This window comes from Megalobrama amblycephala, linkage group LG16, assembly GCF_018812025.1.
Source record: "Megalobrama amblycephala isolate DHTTF-2021 linkage group LG16, ASM1881202v1, whole genome shotgun sequence".
Taxonomy (NCBI): domain Eukaryota; kingdom Metazoa; phylum Chordata; class Actinopteri; order Cypriniformes; family Xenocyprididae; genus Megalobrama; species Megalobrama amblycephala.
Window position 1 is genome coordinate 37781718 of NC_063059.1, and position 25898 is coordinate 37807615.

A 25898-nucleotide genomic window follows, 5' to 3' on the forward strand; every position below is an offset into this window, starting at 1 on the left:
TTTTGACAGTGAACACCACAAGTGTGACTTATTATGAATATTAAAGCACGCTAGTGTGATAACAAATTTATCCACAGATAATGCTTTTTTCCACTCAGAAACTGAGGTGCATAAGCCTGGATCAGATTCAAAATTAAATACAATACCTTGTTTGAAAGAAAACATGTTGACAAAAAGATTGAGTATTTGGTGATAATATAGCTTAATGAGCAATTTACAAGTAATTTTTGACATGGATGGAATGATGAATAGATGGATGGATGGTTGGATGGATAGAGGGATGGATGGATGGACGGATGAATAGTATGACAGTGGATGGATAGAGGGATGGATGGATGGATGGACGGATGAATAGTATGACAGTGGATGGATAGAGGGATGGATGGATGGACGGATGAATAGTATGACAGTGGATGGATAGAGGGATGGATGGATGGACGGATGAATAGTATGACTGGATGGATAGAGGGATGGATGGATGGACGGATGAATAGTATGACAGTGGATGGATGGATGGACGGATGGATAGTATGACAGTGGATGGATGGATGGATGGATGGATAGTATGACAGTGGATGGATGGATGGATGGATGGATGGATAGTATGACAGTGGATGATGGATGGATGGATGGATGGATAGTATGACAGTGGATGGATGGATGGATAGTATGACAGTGGATGGATGGATGGATGGATGGATGGATGGATGGATAGTATGACAGTGGATGGATGGATGGATGGATGGATGGATGGATGGATGGACGGATGGATAGTATGACAGTGGATGGATGGATGGATTGATGGATGGATGGATGGATGGATGGATGGATGGATGGATAGTATGACAGTGGATGGATGGATGGATGGATGGATGGATGGATGGACGGATGGATAGTATGACAGTGGATGGATGGATGGATGGATGGATGGATGGATGGACAGATGGATGGATAGTATGACAGGGGATGGATTGATGGATGGACAGATGGATGGATAGTATGACAGTGGATGGATGGATAGATGATAGTATGACAGTGGATGGATGGATGGATGGATTGATGGATGGACAGATGGATGGATAGTTTGACAGTGGATGGATTGATGGATGGACAGATGGATGGATGGATGGATGGATGGATGGATGGATGGACGGATGGATAGTATGACAGTGGATGGATGGATGGATTGATGGATGGATGGATGGATGGATGGATGGATGGATAGTATGACAGTGGATGGATGATGGATGGATGGATGGATGGACGGATGGATAGTATGACAGTGGATGGATGGATGGATGGACAGATGGATGGATAGTATGACAGTGGATGGATGGATGGATAGTATGACAGTGGATGGATGGATGGACGGATGGATGGATGGATAGTATGACAGTGGATGGATGGATGGATGGATGGATGGATGGATGGATGGATGGATGGACGGATGGATGGATAGTATGACAGTGGATGGATTGATGGATGGACAGATGGATGGATAGTATGACAGTGGATGGATGGATGGACGGATGGATGGATGGATAGTATGACAGTGGATGGATGGATGGATGGATGGATGGACGGATGGATGGATAGTATGACAGTGGATGGATGGATGGATTGATGGATGGACAGATGGATGGATAGTATGACAGTGGATGGATGGATTGATGGATGGACAGATGGATGGATAGTATGACAGTGGATGGATGGATGGATGGATGGATTGATGGATGGACAGATGGATGGATAGTTTGACAGTGGATGGATTGATGGATGGACAGATGGATGGATAGTATGACAGTGGATGGATGGATGGACAGATGGATGGATGGATGGACGGATGGATGGATGGATAGTATGACAGTGGATGGATGGATGGATGGATGATGGACGGATGGATGGATAGTATGACAGTGGATGGATGGATGGATTGATGGATGGACAGATGGATGGATAGTATGACAGTGTATGGATAGATGGATGGATGGATAGTATGACGATGGATGGATGGATGGATGGATAGTATGACAGTGGATGGATGGATGGATGGATGGATAGTATGACGATGGATGGATGGATGGATGGATGGATAGTATGACAGTGGATGGATGGATGGCAAGACCTATTAGGCTATAGCATTAAAATATACACTTTCCTGTATATATTAATTCTAGCCTAAAATCATGCTGAAAAAAGAGAAATCAAGCTTCTGGTTAGTTCAGGCCACGTCAGTCAAGCTTGCACCAGCTGACAGTCAGCTGTTTCTGATGTGTTCCAATCCAGTTGTGACACCTATCACAGCGGTTCATTTAAATCCTCATTCATTCATTCATTCTCTCTATTGCTCAGCTGCACGCTGCATTTAACTCCCCCTCCATCCTCAACTCCATCCAGCTGGAATCTGGAATCTAATCTGATGTCTGTTTACCACTGTCTTCTGCATACAGTAATTTCATTGTATCATCCTTCCTCGTGTATTTTAACTTGTTTACAACAACTCATGTAAATTCTGATTGTGTAATTTATGTATGTATGATTACTGGATCTGTTCTGTACCCCAAGGCGGGGTTGACTTGCTGCTCTCCCCGCTCTGTCCAAGCATGACTGCATGGAATTAGTTCTCAGTTATATATTTCAACACAACCAGATGAAATCTCTAAATTATCCAGTCTGAAAGAGTCTGTTAAAGAAGTAAAACAGTGGATGACTAGTAATTTTCTTCTATTAAATTAAATCTTCTATCAAAAACCTGTACACAGAATCTCTCAGACTACAATCTGCATTTAGAAGGATGTACTGTTACTAGATCCTCAACAGTTAAAGACCTGGGTGTTATATTAGACAGCAACTTGTGCTTTGAAAATCATATTTCTTATGTTACATAAACAGCTTTCTTCCACCTCAGAAACATAAGATACCGAATATGTTATCTATTTCTGATGCAGAAAAGTTAGTTCATGCTTTCATGACGTCTCGACTAGATTACTGTAATGCATTATTAGCTGGTTGTCCTGCTTCCTCAATAAATAAGCTACAATTAGTACAAAATGCAGCTGCTAGAGTTCTTACCAGGTCAAGAAAATATGATCATATAACACCAATTTTACCTATTAAGTTCCGTATCGATTATAAAGTATTGCTAATGACCTATAAGGCTCTAAATGGTTTAGCTCCTGTGTACTTAACCGATCTTCTATCGCCCTACAAACCTTCACGCTCTTTAAGATCACAAAACTCTGGACGTCTGGTTGTACCTAGAATATCTAAGTCCACTAAAGGAGGGAGAGCGTTTTCACATTTGGCTCCGAAACTCTGGAATAGCCTTCCTGATAATGTTCGGGGCTCAGACTCACTCACCCAGTTTAAATCTAGATTAAAGACGCATCTCTTTAGCCAAGAATTCACGTAATGCATCTCATACCAGATCAATTGCCCATGACTATCTTTGCTTAATGTTATGAACAGCAGCTACGCTAATTATTCTCCATTTGCTTTTAAATTATTACATTATTTGCTAACTGCATTCTTTAAATTGCAATGTTGACATGCATTCTCTGTAAAGCTGCTTTGAAACGATATGTATCGTGAAAAGCGCTATACAAATAAATGTGAATTGAATTGGATGGGCGTGTGGAGTTTGACCAGAACAGAACCATACCACCAACACTAACTGTATGCATTTATCATTATAATAAATATACATTTGGCTGAAGTGATGTTATTTGCCAACTGCATGTTTCTTTCACCCTCCTCACAGAAGAGGAATCAGAGACTCACTTAATAAGTAGGCAGTAAATAACAGTGAGACAGTGTGCTTATTCCCAAGCTAATGGATCTTATCATGATGAATGATGAATGAAGTTGTGTTACCTGTATGTCTGTTAAAAGCAATTTGAGCGTGTCGGTGTGTGTGTGTATGTGTGTGTATCAGGGTGTTAAACAACTCCAACTGCACTGATGCTTGAAAACCAAGTGTAAATGTCTGCTGTTGACTAGGCATATTAAAAGAAACTCGTGTGTTTGAATACATTTCAGCTGTAACACATTAAACAGGATTCCAGATCACTGATTAACAAGACAAAATCTGTGTGTGTGGTTTGAGATGGCAGATGAGAGGAAGTGTCTAGTTTAACAGGCTATCAGAAAGGTCAGCGCTAGAGACGGGCTCCACCTGATCTCCAGATAAATGATACCAGGCAGGCATTTGACTGAACATGATATTAAAACCCTAAAAGCTTGGATAAAATGACCTGATTAGCTTCCCATATTTCCATGTGTTATTTCATATATTTAATGACCTTAATGTTATTCTAAATATGTGAAAAAGTCGAGTTAGGAGTGTCTTTCTGTGTGTCTGAACTATATGTATAAGAGGGAAAGAGATTAGAGGCTATTATGGCGTGTCTTTAATTTGTGTGTGTAAGGATGGTCTGTGTGTACACTGCGTTTGTAAGGGTTTGTGGCTACATGAGAGGCGTGTTTGTGGTTTCTGTAGTGTTTATGAACTGTTAAACCGTCTACATCAACACTTTAAAAACGCAAAACAAACAGACGGAGAAATGGAGGCAGATGGAGAGAGGCGACACTTTTTTAAGTGCCATTTTTATTGTGTTTATTCATTTCCTTCACCACATCTGTAAAAGCTCATAAACACACATCCTGAATGCCAAAGTACTAAATATGTTCTTCAGCATTTTGTAATAAATATCAAATGCATAACTATATGGTAAAAAAAAAGTAATAGGACAAATGTTCATAGAGTTGAGGCAGTCAAAGCATTTTATAACAGGTGTTATGTGTTAGTAAAAATTATGTCATAAACATCATCTGATAAAAACGAACTTTCAATCAAAGTTAATTTTTTGCACTTTTTACAACTAAAAGTACAAGCCGAATGTAGAAATCAACAGTTTGCCAGTTCCTCTCCAGAGAATATAAAGGTGAAATGTGTAATGTTCTCGTATCCCATCTTCATGTGAGGCATACATTGGATGATCCCACAAAAAGTGTGATTAAAATATCACTCTATTTATTTGATCGTTAACATCAACACTGACTCAACCAATGCGGTTTAGGGCAGGACTGTCTGTCTGACCACTAGAACGTTGGAGGGATGACTTAATTTTGTAGGCTAAACTAGAAGTTCAAATCACCCTGGTTCCCTCACCAAAAACCCTAAAGGATTTTTCCATTGGCTATTGGATTATAGCAGAAAATATGCTCTGAGTCCAACAAAAGTTTATGATTCTTATACGTTTTGTTCATTTGTTGCACGTTTGTTGTGCAAGATAATATTCACAAACTTTGATGTTTCTACTTTAATCGGTAAAAGTAAAAAGTTAAAGTTAGGTGATCAATAAGCTACACTACAGTCACAAGAGTTAACACATTAACTAGTGTAGCTTCCGACAACTCTTTCAGTCTTTATTTCAGTGTTACCAAGTCCACATTTTTTCTGCGCAATTTGGCTACTTTTACATTGTTGCCACGGGTTGCCCCCAGAACGCGATTTTTACTGGTAAAAAAAAAAACACAACAACTCACACATACACACAAATGGCAACTAAATTCTGGGTTTTAGGACTCCTGCATTACTTTATAGCAGATGGGCATCGAGTTAATAATTTATTAGCCTTTTTTCCATTAACCTTTGTTCAGGTGTCTGATTTCATTTGGTGATTCTTGTGGCACAGAAATTACACACTTCACCTTTAGCTTGTATTTAAGCAAGAACATTCCTTTAAAAATGCTAGCGAAATGACACAAAATAGGGCTGGGTATTGACACAAATTTCACAATTCGATTCAATTTCGATTCACAAGCTTGCGATTAGATTCGATTCCGATTCAATTCAATTTGATATCAATTATTTTGCATATATATCAGGCACGCTACATGGCTTTTTTTCTTAAGGAAACAAAAATCCCTCAACTAATGCTGTACACTATACATGGAGTCAGTTGGTAGGTTACTATATTACTATAATATTGAAGTTTAAAATAAGTCCCTTTTTGAATGGGAACTCGCACTGTGTCTCAGATTCACACTTCCCAGGTTAACATTTACAAATGTAACCATGGTTCCCTGAGAAGGGGGACGAGACACTGCGTCTGACAAGTCGTACCCCGACATCTTGTTAGACGCAGTGTCTCGTTCCCCTTCTCAGGGAACCATGGTTACATTTGTAACTGTTAACCCAAAAAGTTTGTATACAAACACTTATTAAACACAAAGAAGCGTCATAATAAAGTTATAATACTAACTTACATAATTATGTTTCTACTCCAATTAATTTTTAAATATAAACATTTCAATGGTGGCTGTCAAATGTGACTGATTTCAGACATACATTTTGAAGAACAATAAAAATATAATGAACAAGTAATATGGTGCATATTTAAAAAGCTCCAATCTAGAGTTCATTTTTCTAGCTGACTCATGAGTTCATGCTCACTGAATGGCTTTTCTGAGGTAAATGTGAGGTTACGTGACATAGCTATTGTTAACAAGCTGTTTTATGACATCTTTCTACGGTTTGAGATTGAGCGTTTACATGAGACATGATACGGATTTCTGTAAGTTGTACTGTAACACTTAACATACCTTCTGATGTTCATTCATGTTTATTTCGCGCTGTAACTGGTAGTAAAGACAAAGAGATGATCGTTTCACGTGCGCTCCACACTGCCCCTTCACTTGAACTGAGGCGGCAACAGCAATCTGCCATGCCATGTTAAAGAGTGCCAAAATGGTATTGTTTGAATTTCGTAAATAAAATGGACATAATTTGAAATATGAGACTTTGTTTAATATCAAAAGTAACAAAGCTTATTGTGATTTAATGGATGGGAGGCACGCTACAATGTTCTGTTCATTCATAGACTAAAAGATTGATTCTTGGGATTTACAAATTGATATCGGTTCATAAAAATGTGAATCGGTTAAGTCTATTGTTTTTTTACCCAGCCCTAACACAAAACATCCAAAAACTGTAATTCAGTTTTCAAAATGTTTCAAAATTTCAAATCCTGTTTAATGTGAGAAGTTAGGTTAAATGTGCAAGTCATTTCTGGACAAAGACTAATGTAAATTTCTCCCTGAGAATCTATGATGTAGAGGGATTCTGTTCAAAGTCGCCTGTAAACACTGAGAAATTACACAGAATTTCCCAAATCCCAAAGTCCCATCATCACAAACACTCTGTTCACCAAGATACTGTTGACCAGTCCAATGGAAACATACGTGCTGAACTTATACGGCACTTCGATCTCTTTCCTCCTGCGTGCGTCAACGTCACTCACAGACACTCCGTAAATCCGGCAGAGCACCCGCAGGCTTGCCCAGCGCACCGTCTGCCGGGTCAGGACCAGCATCACTAACCCCACCAGGAACCGTGCCACACCGAGGCCCAAGGCCGCAAGGGTCAGAGGTGGCAGAGCCACTGGAAAAGGCCCGACTAGGTCAAAGGTCAAGCCCAAACGCTCATTCACCCAGTATCCAATCGAACATCCCGCACTGCATGCTAAAATAATGGTGGTGTCCCCCCGTGTGGTGCTGTAATGGTCTAGTTCTGGGTACTTGTAGGACAGGAAGAGAGGCAGTACCACTGCCACGACAGGGGAGATGGGGCTGTGGAGCTGCAGGAAGTCAACGGTTCCCCAGTACGGGTACGACACGGCCATGATGACGGCTGAAATTACAACGCCACAAATCACATCCTGACAGGAAGAAAGGAAGATTCACTTTAGCTTCCTGTCATTAGTATCAGAGTCTGTAATTCTAGATTCTTGCAGCTCAACCAGTTTTATGAACAGTCATATTGACACTATAATGCATATTTTATGGCATAATTATCAAAAATGTACTCATTTTCTAGCTGGTTGCAAAAGTGTTCTGAGTGGTTATGTTGCTATGTAGTTGCTATGGTGTTCTGAGTGGTTATTGTGTTGCTATGTAGTTGCTAGGGTGTTCTTAGTGGTTATGTTGCTATGTAGTTGCTAGGGTGCTCTGAGTGGTTGTTAATATTTCTAGCTGGTTGCAAGGGTGTTCTAAATGGTTTACATGTTGCTATGTGGTTGCTAGGGCATTTTGAGTGGTTGTTAAGATCTTTTTAGCTGGTTGCAAGGTGTTCTAAATGGATGTTAACGTGTTGCTATGCGGTTGCTATGGTGTAAGTGGTAGTTAAGATGTTAGCTGGTTGCATGGGTGTTCTAAATGGTTTATGTGTCGCTATGGGGTTGCTAGGGTGTTTTGAGTGGTTGTTAAGATGTTTCTCACTGCTTGCAAGGGTGTTCTAAATGGTTTATATGTTGCTATATAGTTGCTATGGTGTTCTGAGAGGTTATGTTGCCATGTGGTTGCTAGGGTGCTCCAAGTGGTTGTTAACGTGTTGCTATGCAGCTGCTAGGGTTCTCTGAGTGGTAATCTTGTTGCTTTGTGGTTGTTAGGGTGCTTTGAGTGGTTTCTAGCTGTTTGCAAGGTGTTCTAAATGGTTGTTAACATGCTACTATGCAGTTGCTAGGGTGTTCTAAGTGGTTTTTAAGATGTTTCTAGCTGGTTGCAAGAGTGTTTTCAATGGTTAACTTTTTGCTATGGGGTTGATAGGGTGTTCTAAGTGGTTGTTAGAATGTTTCTTGTTGCAAGGGTGATCTTAGTGGTTATCGCGATGCTATGGGGTTGCTAGGGTTTTCTGAGTGGTTAAGTTGCTATGTGGTTGCTAGGGTGCTCTAAGTGGCTGTTAATGTGTTGCTATGCAGTTGCTAAGATGTTATAAGTGGTTGTTAAGATGCTTCTGGCTGGTTACAAGGTGTTCTAAATGGTTTACTTGTAGCTATGTGGTTCCTAGGGTGCTCTGAGCTGTAATCTTGTTACTAGGGTGTTTTGAGTGGTTGTTAATGTTTCTAGCTGGTTGCAAGGTGTTCTAAATGGTTGTTAGCATGCTGCTATGCAGTTGCTAGGGTGTACTAAGTGGTTGTTACGATGTTTAACGTGTTGCTATGGGGTTGCTAGGGTGTTCTGAGTGGTTGTTATTGTGTTGCTATGCGATTACTAGGGTGTTCTAAGTGGTTGTTAGAATGTTTCTAGCTTGTTGCAATTGTGATCTTTGTGGTTATCGTGTTGCTATGCGATTGATAGGGCGTTTTGAGTGGTTGTTAACGTGTTGCTATGCGGTTGCTAGGGTGTTCTGAGTGATTTCTATATGGGCAGGTGACCTGCAATGTGAAATGCTAATCTAAAACTCTAAAATAAATATCCAAAACTACAAATTAACAGCTATATTTAATGCTAAAATGAAATGTTAAACAGCATTTTGCTAATTGTAATAATTATGGATGCATTTATGAGCTCACATTAACTAAGAGGCATAATGCATTTAAAAATAATCATTTCAAAAATTGGGGGGAAAAAACTCTAAAAGAAACGGTGGTAAGTTTTTCCATCATACATATTAAATAAAATCTTGATATATTATATACACATACACATATATACAGCAAACATCAAGACTATTATTTTCTATTAAATATTTAATAATAATAAATATCACATATTATAAGCATGAGCAATAGGCCAAATGTTTGCCTTCTTCACATCCACTAACACAACTGCTGTATTAAAGGAACTAGAGGTAAAATCTATGGAGACTATCCAGACTATATGAATAATACAGGAGTATAAATTTTTCATATCAAACTCAAAAGTGCCTGTTCATTTTAAAGTGTCTCTCCTCCAGACTCACCAGAACCGAGTGCATGCCGGTATAAAGACGACTCAGACACACCAGTGCAGACAGAACCACGGCCACAATCAATCCCAGCTCAAACGGGAACTAAGACACAAAAACACCTGATTAAACAAGCATTTCAGTCAAAAATTAACATTATATTATTTACAGTCAGTCTGATGCCACATTCTGCAAAATCTCTTTTGTGTGTGTGAATCATGAGTGAGTGAGGGAGTTTATAACAACAAGAGGGTGAGTTAATGACTGCATTTTTATTTTAGGATGAACTGCTCCTTTAAAAACAGTGGTGCAGCATGAAAGATAACCCAATCAAGCTGTTCCAGCTGGAAACTAAAGACTCAAAACATCCTCTCATCCATCTTTCCTCGTCGTCTCTTCCTCTCTCTCTCTCTCTGTGTTTTCTGTCTGGCAGCTCTTCTAATAACATCCCTTTCTCTCCTGACATGTGCTCTTCCCACTGGATTTATTCAGGACTCTGTTAATCACTGACAACATTGGAAGAGTCTTTACATATTCATGAAGCTGCCCCACCTCCTCTGTTCTGTCTTACTCTATCCGTCTCCCTGTTCCTCCATCTGTCTCTCTCTCCTTTCCTCTCTTTCTTCCTCTGTCAGCTGGGGGTCTTTCACAGGAAGTTAATGAAGAACGTTTCCTGAATAGGCTCAGTGGATTCTGGGACAGTAGAGCTCATGTATAATTGACTGGAATGGCCTTTTTTAGTTTTTATTTAATTTAAAATGTAATTTATTCCTGTGATCAAAGCTGTATTTTCAGCATCATTACTCCAGTCTTCAGTGTCACATGATCCTTCAGAAATTATTCTAATATGATGATTTGATGCTCAAGAAACATTTCTGATTATCAATGTTTTTAGAATTATTTGATGAATAGAAAGTTCAAAAGAACAGCATATATCTGAAATAGAATCTTTTGTAATGTTATAAATGACCTTCCTGTCACTTTTCATCAATTTAATACATCCTTTCTGAATAAAAGTATTCATTTATTTTAAAAAATAAACCCCCAAACTTTTGAATGGTAGTGTAACAACTTCTCTGGTTTTAATATATATCATCTTTATATATCATATTTGAAACATTTAAGAAGATATTTTGACTAGGGTTCCAAATTAGCTTCACCAACATTGATCCTTACTCATATTACCTTGTTTGAAATAAAATAAACATCACATTTTTAAAATAAATAAATAAATTACTACATATATAAAGAAGAAGAATACCAAAAACAGCAAAACTACACTTTTAACCCTCTGGTGTTGTTCGGACAAAAAAAAAAAAAAAAAAAAATTTAATTTATTTTAGAATTTTTTACTTCAGCGAAATGATACAAAACTTGGTAAAGGTTTTGGCACTTGCTATGTGAACAAAAAAAAAAAAAAAATGAACATGATTCAAAAAGGTTAAAAGGTCCTGAAAAACATTGTCACACGTACTGTTTGCGGGCAAAAATGACCATATTGGAAACGAATGGGAAGCGAATTTCATCTAGTGGAAACGTTTGGTACTGCACCAAAACAAAATCTTACTGAAAGCTCATTTTTTGAGATATCAACCTCAAATTTGGAGCACAGCTTGTTTAGACTTATGGCTTTGATTGAGTTTTAGAGTAAAACATTGTTTTACACAGTTTTAGAGTAAAACATATATTTCATGTAAAATTTTAAAATAGTATTTTTATGCATTATAATTCTATAATTTCTATAACTTTATTATTTTTACATTTTTTATGTCTTCAGCAATAATCTGCCAAGTGTTGTCTTTAAAAAGAGACCAAGCTTCAGTCTGTGCTCCAAAGCATTCAAGATTTAAGACAGATTAAGTTGGAAATTGGAAATATGCTCAAAAAGTGATTAACAGGTAATAAAATGGATCATAACTATTCCATGAGCAGCACCTGAGGGTTAAGGGAATGCAACTTTACAGTCCACTAATAAAGTTTTATAATGCTTATATACGTGTGCTACTGTGTGGCCTGTTTTAAAATCTCTGACTTTAAAGAAGCACAGATGTACGTTTATAGGTTTAGACTGAGATTTGACCCAATATTTGGAAACACCGTCAATAGTCAAGGCTTTGAAAGCTGATGAATAGCACCATCTATAACTGACACTGACTGACAGTCATTTACTGAGAGTTCATTATGATGCCACACAACAGATGTGTGGGCGGGACTTGGGCTGACTGATGGAGAGATGGCCACGCCCCCTTCAATAAACTATGCAAAAGTGAGCCACACTCAAAACGTTCTCAATCGAGTGTGTGTGTCTGACCTTTACTCTCTCGTGAGCACTGAGAAGCAGTGTGAATGAGATGGCTGTTGCTGCCATGGCGTGTGTGGATGGCAATCCGTACTCCGCATCCACACGCGTCTCCAGTTTGACCACAGGGGGCGATGGAGGACGGGGCAGCTTTAAAATATCCTTCATCACTTGCCCAATATACATCACCACCTGTAGAGAGAGAGAATGAGAAATGAGATGTAAATGAGGCTGGGTTGCTGGGTTAAAAACAACGCAAGTTGGGTTGAAACTGGACCCAGCAGTTGGGTTAAATGTTTGCCCAACCTGCTGGGTAGTTTTGTTTAACTCAACTATTGTTTAAAAATGACTGTAATGCTTGCTTAAAATGAACCTAAAATATGTTGGAAATGAACATTTATTAATAAGTTTAATGAATACTAATTAAAACAATAAAGATTTATTAAATTGCTTATTAATAAACACTCACCTTTTGATTATTATTGTTGCCTCAAGTAATTATGTGTCTGATTTTTAATTTCCAACCTATTTTGGGTTCATTTTAATCCAGCCATATAGTCATTTTTAAACAATAGTTGAGTTAAATAAAACTACCCAGCACGTTGGGCAAATATATTTAACCCAATCACTGGGTTAAATCAACCTAATTGCTGGGTTTGTGCATTTTCAACCCAACTTGGGTTGTTTTGAACCCAGCATTTTTTAGAATGTACTGTTGTTAATAATACCATACTTCATTCCCAAACATGGTACTTTTCTGGTACTTTTTGTTAGCAGTTACAGCAAATATTACTGCAAAATTTATGTGACGCACTCCAGTGTTACCCCTCAGGTTGTGTTCAGGTCATTTTGACCCAGAGAGGATTTTCTTTTTCCCAAAAATGCTAGTTAAGTTTAGCGCATTGAACACAAACTTACTGACTTTACTCACCCAGGGTATAGCAACTTCCCCAAAATTTGTTGAGAATTTTTAAAAACATTTTGTGAGTTACACTTAAAGGGTTAGTTCACCCAAAAATGAAATTTCTGTCATTAATTACTCACCCTCATGTCGTTCCACACCCATAAGACCTTGACACATGAATTGTTTCAAATATGTCTTTAGTAGCTTTCTGGGCATTTGAAAGTGTTCATTATCTTGCTTGGCCTCATGGAGCCATCGGATTTCAACAAAAATATCTCATTTTTGTGCTCTGAAGATTAACGAAGGTCTTACGGGTGTGGAATGGCATGAGGGCGAGTAATAAATGACAGAATTTTCATTTTTGGGTGAACTAACCCTTTAAGGCTGATCATTTTTGACCAGGAACACCACAAGTGTGACTTTGCACCATATTGTACAAGATAAAAGTATTTAAAACAAACTTCCTGTTTAAATATTAAAGCACACTAGTGTTATAAACAGTGCAAATGTTTTCCATATTTTGTTGAATATTGACAAATTTATCCACAAATGACGATTTTTTCACTCAAAAACTGAGGTCAGTGAGGCCTACTCAGATCAATGAGGCCTACGATCGATCAGTTACAGAAAGATATACAAAACCTGTCCTAACTGAAAGAAAACAAGTTGATAAAAAGATTGAATCCAATATTTTCTGATAATATAGCATTAAGAGAGATTTACAAGCAATTTTTAAAAGGCCGGTCTTTTTTTGACCTTGAACACAAAAGATGTTACAGGGTTTTAACACAGCATAAAAGTTAATTTTAGGTCACATTTCAGTCATTTTATTGTGTTTTTTTCTTTTTTTTTTCTTTTTAGTATTACTATTTTGCTTTTTTAAAATGTGTATATAGTTTTTATTATTATTATTATTTTTTTTTTTGGTATTTAAAGTTACACTAAACAAAACATAAATATGTTGCTTTGGCAACTAGCTCAAATAAAATAAGTTCAAGTTTTTCAGTTAACATTTATTTCAAGTAACAAAAATGCTTTAATGGTTCAGGTTTTAGTTAACAATAATAACCCTGGTTCAGTAGTGTCAGGTCAGGAGATATAGCAAAACAACTCAAAATGAAACTTCTTTGAATGTTACTTTGAAAACATGAATAACTTCACCTCTCATGTTAAAGTTAGTTCATTAATAGCTACATTGATTCCAGAGGTGAACCAATCAAATTCAGTTTGATGCTGTTGCTGTGGAAACTATATGTAAACAGCATAAATATGGAACCTATATGGAAATAGCATAAAGTGATCAGAAACACTGAGAAAATGTGCAAGAGTAATGATGTGCTTTATACTATGTGGTTCATTTTTTTCAGCCGTCCAATTCAAATGTTGTCAAGGACATTTTATTTCTATTGTGGATAAAGACCCAACAGTATAGTAAGTCTATGCACACAATATCATTTTATCAGGGCGTTTGTGTGTGTGTGTGTGTGTGTGTGTGTGTTTTCAGCCACTCACAGCCCACACATTGACGAGTCTCCTGCACAGGAAGGGGTCGAGGTTCCAGTGGATGCAGGGCAGAAAGGTGATGTAAAAGACCTCATGCCCCAAAGTGGCCGACGTCACAAACAGGAAGTAGAAAATCCAATTCCTCACCTCATAATGAGGCCTGGGATGCTCCTGTACACAGAGAAATCAAATAAACTGCTTCATCACGTCAACAAACCACAAACAGGAATCACAAGCAGTTCGTAGTTGACCTCAATATTTAAGATGGAAATATAAAACTTTATTTTTAAATATTGTTTTAACATTTTGAAGGGCTGTAGCACCATTTTCATCTGTGCACCATCAAATATCAAAAGTTTAACTTTTTCATAGTTCACTCAAATTATGAAAATACAAAATTTGAATCCACATTAACAACTGATATGGTATAAGCATTATTATTTGTTAAATTGTGTTATTAATGCAAGCTATGTCATAAAGATTTGAATGCAGATGTTTAATTTAAGTGATCTATACCTTTCAGTTTATATTAGAAACAAAAATGTATTTTGAAAAACATGGTGAGATCAATGTGCTTAATAAACTTCTGATTTTCTAAACCAACCAGAGAAACAGGAAAATCTTGTCGTCTGGCATTTGGTTTTTAAACGCACTGTCTTTGAATTAGGAGAGACTCAAGTTTTCAATTCAGCTGAATGAAGAGCGTCTTTTAAATCTGATTTACTTACTTTGATTTCATATTGTGAACTGTCGCATTTATAGTTGGAGTTACTGTCTTGAGCGCGTGACGTCCCGTTCGCCACCTGCTCCGCTTTGCGCCGGTGGATCGTGACCGGACCGTCCTTGTCGGATCCATTCGCGTTTATGCATCCGTTCTGAGGAGTAAACGAGCGAGTCTCTCTCAGAACCAGGCCGCAGCACCGCTGGAAGCCGACCACCAGCTCGGGGCTGTTCAGGTACGAGATGACCCCCCACATGGCCGCGCGAAGTTTGAGCTCTGGCACGCGCGCGCGCTACCGCACCCAGCCCAGCCCGCGTTCACAGGTGTGTTTTACAGCTGCAGGTGACAGAGCGTGAAAGTGAGCTGACGTAGAAGCTTATGGCTATTTTGATTGGCTGACATGTTTACACATGGAAAATGACCTGTCACAGGTGAGTCACTCCTGCCATGTAATTTTCTTACCCACCCACCTTCATTTTCTCAAATCTCGTCTCAGCACTTTTGGTGAATGGCTACGCTTGTCATTTCACCTGAATATCAACATATGTGAGATTTAGTCAGTTTTGAAGTTAACTGATCTAATGTTGTGTCCATGGAAAACAGTGATATGACATTGTATTATGTTGAAAATCAAAGTTTTTTTATTGTGTCTGTTTGTTAATGAGGGATTTATGGACACATTAATGCTTTTAGATTTGTGGAGTAAAAGTAAAAGTTTTTATTTTGAAGAAAAAAGATATAATTAGACCCTTGGGGTAAGATGGGCCACCAGAATTGACCCGAGTGGCATGTTGTTACTAGTGTTATTATTTTTAAATTTAATACTTTGTATTGTAATCAGTGGGGTTATTATTCAGTATTTCCATGAATTTGAAGTACAATTCATACATCTTCGTTTTCATTAAAACCTAACTGAGTGAAATCACTCAATTAACGGTGTCTCTATTACATACACCGATCAGGCATAACATTATGACCAGCAAAATCCCCAGAGTTAAATCAACTCTGCTCAGATTACATATGGTCCCTCTCTATATAGTGTTAAAGTAACACTGAAGCAGAGTTAAAGTTAATGAGATAATTAAGTGATTACGTTATGATTTAGCATTAGTGATGAACACCTGCTGTTAACAAGCATAATCACTGAAGAGAAACACAATAACTACAAAGGACTTCCAGCCACAGCCTTAGATGAAATCAACTGAAGATAAAAGACATTAAATCTCTCAAGATCTGATTAAACAACTCCACAAACAGCATATTATCTCATTAACTTTAACTCTGTTTCAGTGTTATTTTAACTCTATGTAGAGAGGGACCATATGTTCTCTGAGCAGAGTTGATTTAACTCTGGGGATTTTCTAATATTGTGTTGGTCCCGCTTTTGCTGCCAAAACAGCCCTGACCCATCGAGGCATGGACTCCACTAGACCCCTGAAGGTGTGCTGTGGTATCTGTGGTATCCACCTTCTTCCATTGCTCCATGGTCCAGTTCTGATGCTCACGTGTCCACTGTTGGCTCTTTTGGCGGTGGACAGGGGTCAGCATGGGCATCCTGACTGGTCTGCAGCTATGCAGCTCCATACTCAACAAACTGTGATGCCCTGTGTATTCTCACACCATTCTATCAGAACCAGCATTAACTTCTTGAGCAATTTGAGCTACAGTAGCTCGTCTGTTGGATCAAACCACACGGGCCAGCCTTCGCTCCCCACGTGCATTATTGAGCCTATGACCCTGTCGCCGGTTCACCACTGTTCCTTCCTTGAACCACTTTTGATAGATACTGACCACTGCAGACCGGAAACACCCCACAAGAGCTGCAGTTTTGGAGAATGCTCACAATTTGGCTCTTGTCAAACTCGCTCAAATCCTTACGCTTGCCCATTTTTCCTGTTTCTAACACATCAACTTTGAGGACAAAATGTCCATATGCTGCCTAAATCCCACCCACTAACAGGTGAAGAGATAATCAGTGTTATTCACTTCACGTGTCAGTGCTCATAATGTTATGCCTCATCTGTGTATCTTCAATTAAAATATGGACAATTAAATATGTAAATATTCATATGCACGAGCAGAATAATTTTACCTTTCAGAAAAATCTCTTTTAGGCTACTGAGATTCTGCTTTGTCTGTCATTTGTTATTCAGTTATTCAACTAAATTGTCAAAATTTAATTTTAAATAAAATAGTATTATAGTTAGTAAATACTTGTTTCATTACTGGATGAATCATTGTTTTTGAACAAAACTTTTGAATGAATGATTCAATGACAAATACACGTTTTAACAGTCACTTGTCGCCACCTAGTGTAATTATAATTGTAATTGAAACAACCCTTATTTGAAGCCCAAGTTAGTTTCAAAAGGCGGTTTGCTCTTTTTTTATCGCTATCGTAGACATCAGTGTTTATATCCTAATTTTAAACTTTGATAATTTGATATTTGTAACTCAGAAATAACTACTGTGTGGTTCAAAACTGCTCTTTGGCTCAGCGTGGCAGCACGAATCGAGATCGTGATCTTTTTACGATTAATTGTGCAGCTCTAATATACAGTTGTGGTCAGAATTATTGGCACCCTTCATAAATATGATCAAAGATGACCCTAAAAATAAATCTGCATTGTTTATCCTTTTGGTCTTTAATTTATAAAATTAGCAAAAATCTAACCTTTCATTGAAGGAAAAGAAATGAAAGTGGGGGGAAAATAACATTATGAAATAAATGTTTTTCTCCAAAACACGTTGGCCACAATTATTGGCACCCTTTTGTTCAATTCTTTTTGCAACCTCCTTTTGCCAAGATAACAGCTCCGAGTCTTCTTCTACAATGCCTGATGAGTTTGGAGAACACCCGAGAAGAGATCAGAGACCATTCCTTCATTCAGAATCTCTCCAGATCCTTCAGATTCTTAGCTCCATGTCGGTGCTTCTTCTCTTCAGTTCACTCCACTCATTTTCTTTTGGGTTCAGGTCAGGGGACTGAGATGGCCATGGCAGAAGCTTCATTTTGTGCTCAATGACACATTTTTGTGCTGGTTTTGATGTTTGTTGTGGATTATTGTCCCGACGGATGATCCAACTACAGCCCATTATAAGATTTCTAGCAGAAGCAGTCAGGTTTTGTTTTTTTATCTGTTAGTATTTGATAGAATCCATGATACCATGTATCTGAACAAGATGTCCAGGACTTCCAGCAGAAAATAGGCCCAACATTAAAGATCCAGCAGTATATTTAACCGTGGGCATGGGGTACTTTTTATCCATGTGTGCACCAAACCCATCTGGTGGGTTTGCTGCCAAAAAGCTCTTTTTTTAGTTTCATCTGACCATAGAAGCCGGTCCCGTTTGAAGTTCCAGTCTTGACTGACAACTGAATATGCTGGAGATTGTTTCTGGATGAGAGCAGAGGATTTTTCTTGAAACCCTCCCAAACAACTTGTGGGGATGTAGGTGCTTTTGATCATTTTTTTTAGGCTTTCTGAGACTCAAGACTCAACTAATCTCTGCAATTCTCCAGCTGTGATCCTTGGAGAGTCTTTGACCACTTAAACTTTCCTCCTCACCGCGCATTAGGACAATTTAGACACACATCCTCTTCCAGGCAGATTTGTAACATCTTTAGTTAATTGGAACTTCTTAATTATTGCCCTGATAGTGGAAATGAGGATTTTCAATGCTTTAGCTATTTTCTTACAGCCACTTTCTATTTTGTGAAGCTCAGCAATCTTTTGCTGCACATCAGAACTATATTGTTTGTTTTTTCTCATTGTGATGAATGATTAAGGGAATTTGGCCTTTGTGTTTCCTCATGTTTATACTCCTGTGGAACAGGAAGTCATGGCTGGACAATTTCATGTTCATGATCACCCTGGTGAGCTAAAAAAATGTAAATATGAATGGGAATATACTTGAGATATTTTACTCATAAAAAATTCTAGGGGTGCCAATAATTGTGGCCAACATATTTTGGAGAAAAACATTTATTTCTTAATGTTATTTTCCCCCCACTTTCAATTCTTTTCCTTCAATGAAAGGTTAGATTTTTGCTAATTTTATGAATTAAAGATCAAAAGGATAAACAATGCAGATTTATTTTTAGAGTCATCTTTGATCATGTTTATGAAGGGTGCCAATAATTCTGGCCACAACTGTATATATATGTGTATATATATATATATATATATATATATATATATATATATATATATATATAGAGCTGCACGATATATATATGATAGCTGCACGATTAATCGTAAAAAGATCGCGATTAAGAGCCTCTAAGTGCAGTCTTAAATTTTCATCTGAAATAAGCATTTTTATCAAGCTTATATGTTTATATTCAGTTATTTCACTTTAATGGCAATGAAAATGACCTATTAATTGCCATTAAAGTGGAATTACTGAACCTAAACATACAAGCTTGATAAAAATGCTTATTTTAGAAGAAAATTTCTGATGGCACTTCTGAGGCTTTTGCATCTGAAGTCTTCATACATACATACATATATATATATATATATATATATATATATATATATATATATATATATATATATATATATATATATAAGAATTAAGAATCATATCAAAAGTCATTTCACGTGGAAAAAAAAGAGAGAACATGTTTATTTGATTGAATGGAGGGTGTATGGGAACTTTGAATGAATGAACCTGAAATAGTGGGCAAGTCACCTGTTTCTGGGTTATTAGTTTCCATGACAACAACGTGAGCAAACAGGTAAATGACTCACAATGGGGAATAATCACGGTTAAATGACCAGCTTTCATTTCCAGTCAGGAATGTTTTATTGGAAGAAAACCCAGAGACAGCAAAAAAGGAGTTAAATCTACTGACGTAAACAGCATCCTTTAGCAGAAAGGCTCGTGCCGTTTGACCCAGACGCGTGTCTGATGCTTTGATTGAGGTGTGATTCCCGCGTCCCGCATCTTTCCGGGCTCGGCGCGGTCGCAGCCACACATCGGTTCTGGATGAGAGGCGGCATTACATCACCTCCCTTCCGGACTGGAACGATACGGTTAATTATTCAGGCTACTCAGCGTGCTCGGAGACTAAAAGAACCGTTCTAAAAAAGGCCTTACACAAAAATGTCCGGGTTTAACGGGAGCACGGGCTTTCGCTGACAGGATAAAGAGAAGAAAAGGCGGCTCGCGTGACTGCCTCGCGCCCATTGTGTCGAGGATGTGAGGCAGCGCGAGATGCCATGGCAGCGGATGCAGCAACTAACGGGTCGGAGCCGCCTGGTCTCTCGGCACCAAAGGCGTTTCCCTACGAGGAGTACGAGTGCAAAATCTGCTACAACTATTTCGACCTCGACCGTCGCGCGCCCAAGATCTTGGAGTGTCTGCACACCTTCTGCGAGGAGTGTCTGCACGCGCTGCAGCTGTGCGAGGAGCGGCCGTGGCGCATCAGCTGCCCCGTGTGCCGCCACCGCACGCCCGTTCCGGACTATCGGATCCAGAACCTGCCCAACAACACCAAGGTCACAGAGGACTTCCCTCTGTACATCGACTCGGACCCCGTGCCTCAAGATGCTCTGCCGCCCCACCCGCCTCCGCTGCACCCAGCGCTCGTGGCGCTCAGGCGCGAGGAGGACGCGTCCGCGGCGTCCATGGCGGGTCACGCGACACCGTCCACCACGACGGTGTCCACCGCGACCACACTGTCCCAGGACTCAGTCTCGCGCTATGAGAGCTGCCGCAACTGCAGGCGGCTCGCGCTGACCACCGGATGCGTGTGCGTCATCTTCTCCTTGCTGTCCATGCTCGTGCTGCTCTTCATGGGCCTCATATTTGTGCACAGCCACGGCGGGCCGCCCTCGCCCGCGGGGCCACTCTGTCTGTCGGTCGCGAGCATCCTCGCCATGGTGTCGGCGATGGTAACGTGGCTCCTCTACTGGCTCAAAGACAGACCGGAGCACGAGACGGGCCGCTCCTCTGCCACCACTAATGCGAGCCGGAGAAACGCGTGACAGAAGATCTGCATCGTACGACAAGCCCTTTCAGCTTTTATTCCTTAATAGGCAACCAAATAGTTCTTTTTTAAGTTAGTATCAGTATCTTTTATACTAGTAGGCAGTATAATTACAGTAAATCCCAACAATTTTCACTAAGAAATTGCTAGTAAATTAATTACGCATTGAATTACACATGAAATTTTGACGTAGAAAGACTGAAATAGTATTTTCTTGTAAAACACTCCAAAATTTTTTGTTTTTATTTACAACTTTGAAAAATATTTTTTTTTACAGTAGGCTATACTTACTAGTAACATTTCTTATCTCACTATTACAATTGTTTATATTTGTGTAATGATTAGTCAGAATAGCTACATCAAGGTCCTTTTAGTTAACGTTAGTTTATGCATTAACTAACCATGAGCAATACATTTTTACAGTATTTATTAATATTTGTTAACATTAGTTAATAAAAATGCATCTGTTGTTAGTTCATGCTAGCTTAGGTCCATTAAAAATGGTAACACTTTACAATAAGGTTCATTTGTAAACAATAGATAATGTATTAACTAACATGAACTAACAATGAGCAATACATATGTTACTGTATTTATTATTCTTTGTTCATAAAAATCCAGCTGTTCATTGTTTGTTCATGTTAGTGCATAAACTAACGTAAACAAATACAACTTTTGATTTTAACAATGCATTAGTAAATGTAGAAATGAACATTTACTAAGATTAATAAATGCTTTAGATGTATTTTTTCATTCTTAGTTCATGTTAACTAATGTAGTTAACTAATGTTAACAAATCGAACCTTACTTTAAAAATTCACATAGGCTTCTGTTCAGTAAGTACTAGGAAAACTGGACAATATACTAGTTACCACTTGAATAGCACACTTCACTTCAAAGAAGGACTAGTATTTATTTAATGAGTTAGTGCTGGATCACTTACCAGTACAGGCCGTCGTTTCCCTACGAGGAGTACGAGTGTTAGTATTTCGGCCCAAAGTCTTGCCGTGCGAGGAGTGTCTGCACATGTGAGTAGCTGTGGCACATCAGATACCACTCGTACCAAACTACTGGATACTTAACCTGCCCGAAGGCGTCCACTACAACCACACTGTCCCAGAACAGCTGAAACAGCCGGTTATGTGTGCATCACCCTCTCCTTCCTGTCCATTCTTGTGCTGCTCTTCATGGGCCTTATATTCATGCACAGCCACCTGTAGATTGTCTGCTAGGACACCTTAAGAAGAACTGACTTCATGCATCCACTAATACACCAGTTGGTTAAACATTATTGCAAAAATGGTTCTGTGAAAAACCGTGCAGCATTGATGCAGTGACATTCAGACTTTGGTTTTGGAGCCACAATATACAGTGGGGTTCAAAGGTCTGTGAAACACAAGAGAAAATGCCTCTATTTTGTATTATTTTATAATTTAACATTTTCATTACTTAAAGGTTGATTTATGTATTTGGCAGATGCTACAATTTAATGGTCCACTTTAGACATTCTACTAACTAAGAGTAACTTTGCAACTACATGTCAACTAACTCTCATTAGATTTACTTTATTTTGATGCTCTCCCAACAGACATTCTACTGACTAGAAGTAATTTTGCAACTGCGTAAACTTATTCTACTAACCCGAACTCTTAAGGCCCATTCACCTTGAAGATGATAACTATAACAATAAAGATATTGTTCTAAAAATAGTTCTAAATATAAAAGAATAGCAGAGTTCACACTACAACTGTAACGATAACAGCACAAAGCAACAATATTGTTGGAATCACTTTCAGAACGATTTTTTTTCCAGCTGATGAACGATAAAAACATTGACAGTCAATCGGAATCCATCCTGCTTTAAAGAGCTCGAGCATTTAAAGCAGCAGATGAAAAAACTGCAGCACGCGCTTTGAATAAACAGAAAGTTGTCATCCGCTGGTGTGGACGCTGATAGTTATCGTTATAGTTATCTATCTCAATTCAGAGACCCGTTTCAAATAAACAGTCGGACAGACAAAAAACATTGTGCAATGCGACTGCAATTACCTTATCTCAGTTATATTTTCAATGTCAACTCATATTTCACAATTAATTGTCTATTTCTAAAGCCATTCTAACTCTTTAATCAGAATTATTGTTACAATCACGACTGAAAACAAAAACAGCATTCAATCTTCATCCCTCAGCTAAAATGAAATGATACTAAAAACCACCAGTAGGTGGCGGCAAATCATTGTCTTAATGAATTAGTCATTGAATCATTCAGTCAAATGATTTATTCAAAATAGCTGATTCGTTCAGGCACAAAGCAGAAGTGACTGAGTGAGTCATTGAGTCATTTATTAGAATGATTTGTTCAAAAAAGCAGATTCATTCAGTAACGAAACTGAAACATGTTGCTCAGAGACAGAATGGCTCTACTGTTTGGAACAATTTTTGTCACCAAAATAGAGGAAAAACAGACAATACTGTGTCTAAAATGTAAAACACCCAATAACCTTACTTGTTTATTGAATTGTTGTATAAAATCAACACCACATTTGCAAACGTGCTGATATTCGGGAAAACAGCACTTTTGCTTGTGTTGTTAATATTGTTAATTAAATATGAAAAACAAGAACTTACATGGAGAATTTTTGTGCTATATCTTGGTTTTTGGAAGCATTTTTATTAATTTTGGTGGCATTTTTGCCCCAAGCCCCCCTTAATTTTCGCCCTGGTGTTTGTGCGCTGGTTAGGGCGGGGCTCTTTTTGAGCACAAGCGTTGGCGAGGCCCATTTCAAGTGAAACAGGAGAAACATAGCAAAGGCTGCTACTGCAGTCTACTAACAGTTTACTAATACTCTAATGAGTTTTAGTTGAAATATAGTTGCACAGTAACTTGTAGTTAGTAGAATGTCTATAATGGACTCGAAATCCAAATATTATTATCCAAATTATCCAAAGCAACTTGCATTGCATTCAAGCTATCCATTTTATTAGTTGATAATGCTTTCCCTGGGAATTGAACCATGACCATGGCGTTGCTGACATGCTCTACTGTTTGAGCTACAGAAATGAACTACTTGATTATATTATCAGCAAAAGTGAGCACAAAGTTTAATTGAAAATTTGGCCAGTGTCACAAATCCGCTTAGTGACCTAGAATTAGTGCAGAATTTTTAATATTTCTTTTCTATTTTTCTCTCCAAATCTTTTTGTTTACGTCACATTTTCAGTGTGGTCTCAGACTTTTGGACCCAGTTTCATCACAGCAAGTGAGATGTACATTTGACATTTTATTTACTGAAAATCCACTACTAAAATCTGGCAGATAAGTAACATTTCTGTGAATTGGACAAGCAGATACAGTTATCGGACGATAATCTCAAAATCGCCACTGGGTGTTGTCATCAACTCGCTTTATCGGTCTTTGAAAAAAGTAGGCCTCTTTGTTCTTATGGATCAATAGCTTTACTATGGAAATTGTGAATTTTATACCACCTCTTTGTTCTCGCTTCACCTATGCATCTATCACGGTGAAACCGTGTTATTTGACGACTAACTGACAATCTCTTTTTGCTATTGTCTGTGTGCTTTTAATGTGCGTAGCATCACAATGCATTTACCTTAGTACTCACTTTATCAAGTCAGTCATCTGATTTTTGTACCACAAAAACCTGTGATGCGCAGTACCAATGTACCTAGTTTAGAAGAAAACAAGCTGCATGATGTTAAACAAAAACTAGATACTTGGAAAAGCCTTCTTCGCTTGACAAAAGCTTCCTTGTTAATCAAATCAGTAGCTACTGCCGATTTCCCATTTATACATTACGCAATGACAAATCAGTCATTTATAAAGGGTATTTGATATGATGATGATATTTCATGTAAAAAGTGTTAGTGAAAAGCTCTATCTCTGTGTAAGATGTGTTAGAAAAGACGTGCACAGTGGATGAAGCAACCAGGAATCTGACACCTGAGGAGCAGCTAGAGTTTTGCTGTGTCCTTGCAGTGACAGGATGCAGCTATAGAAAAATCAATGATAAAGACTCACACACTGGGACTGCAGCCAAGAGGTGCTTTCGAGAGTTTACTGGCCTACTTATGAAATTTTGCATCTCTCCCATAGGTCATTTGTCTTGACACAATCTGATGTATTCATCCAGCTAACCGTGGCTTGTTAACTTCTGTGTAAAACACATTCTAACAAGCCAGCTTTGGCATTATAGCCCTACTGAATATCGTTCAGCTGATTGTTTTAGACTTAATGGTTTCATGAGGACGATTAACGACACTTGATGCCCTAAACATCGGTATTTATTTCTATTAAGGTGCGGCCACGTTTGCCGTTGCTCGCGAAATTGCGGAGTCCGCGCGATTGTTTCGCGTGAGGGCGAAAATGTTGCGTACGCAAAATTCGCTCGTTCAAGTTTGTTCAAACTGCCACCAGAAAGCTGATCGGTTTCAAGGTGACTTCTGTGTGAGCTGTGCTTCAGACATCTTTCTTTGTGATATTGACACTTAAAATGTTTTTTTTTTTTCCACGCGAAATTTCGCTAATGTGACCGCACCTTTAAAGTTAACGCCATTCACTTTAGGATGGTAAACAAATCATATTCTCTTTAAGGGGAAAGTTTACCCAAAAAATACAATTCTACTATTTACTCACCCTCATGTTATTCCTGAATCCTGTCACTTTATCTGTGGAATACAAAAGGACAAATACTAAAAAACTTTAAAGCTCCAAAAATGACAACAGCA

The 25898-nt window shown here is 38.4% G+C and overlaps 3 protein-coding genes across 3 annotated transcripts in view; 2 read left to right on the forward strand and 1 right to left on the reverse strand.

Annotated features, from left to right (window-relative positions):
• Positions 1–25898, forward strand: part of LOC125248560 (NACHT, LRR and PYD domains-containing protein 12-like) — a 1264817-nt gene that overhangs the window by 341016 nt on the left and 897903 nt on the right. The gene's annotated exons all lie outside the window — the stretch shown is intronic.
• sgpp2 (sphingosine-1-phosphate phosphatase 2) lies at positions 4569–15495 on the reverse strand. Its single transcript, XM_048160690.1, has 5 exons — positions 15162–15495; positions 14443–14604; positions 12039–12218; positions 9743–9832; positions 4569–7721 (listed from the first exon to the last, which is right to left on the reverse strand). The coding sequence occupies exons 1-5, from the start codon at positions 15408–15410 to the stop codon at positions 7158–7160; spliced, it is 1245 nt and encodes a 414-aa protein (XP_048016647.1). The 5' UTR covers positions 15411–15495; the 3' UTR covers positions 4569–7157.
• On the forward strand, positions 19817–21767 carry LOC125248691 (E3 ubiquitin-protein ligase RNF152). The gene has a single exon (XM_048160812.1). The coding sequence runs from the start codon at positions 20383–20385 to the stop codon at positions 21148–21150; it is 768 nt and encodes a 255-aa protein (XP_048016769.1). The 5' UTR covers positions 19817–20382; the 3' UTR covers positions 21151–21767.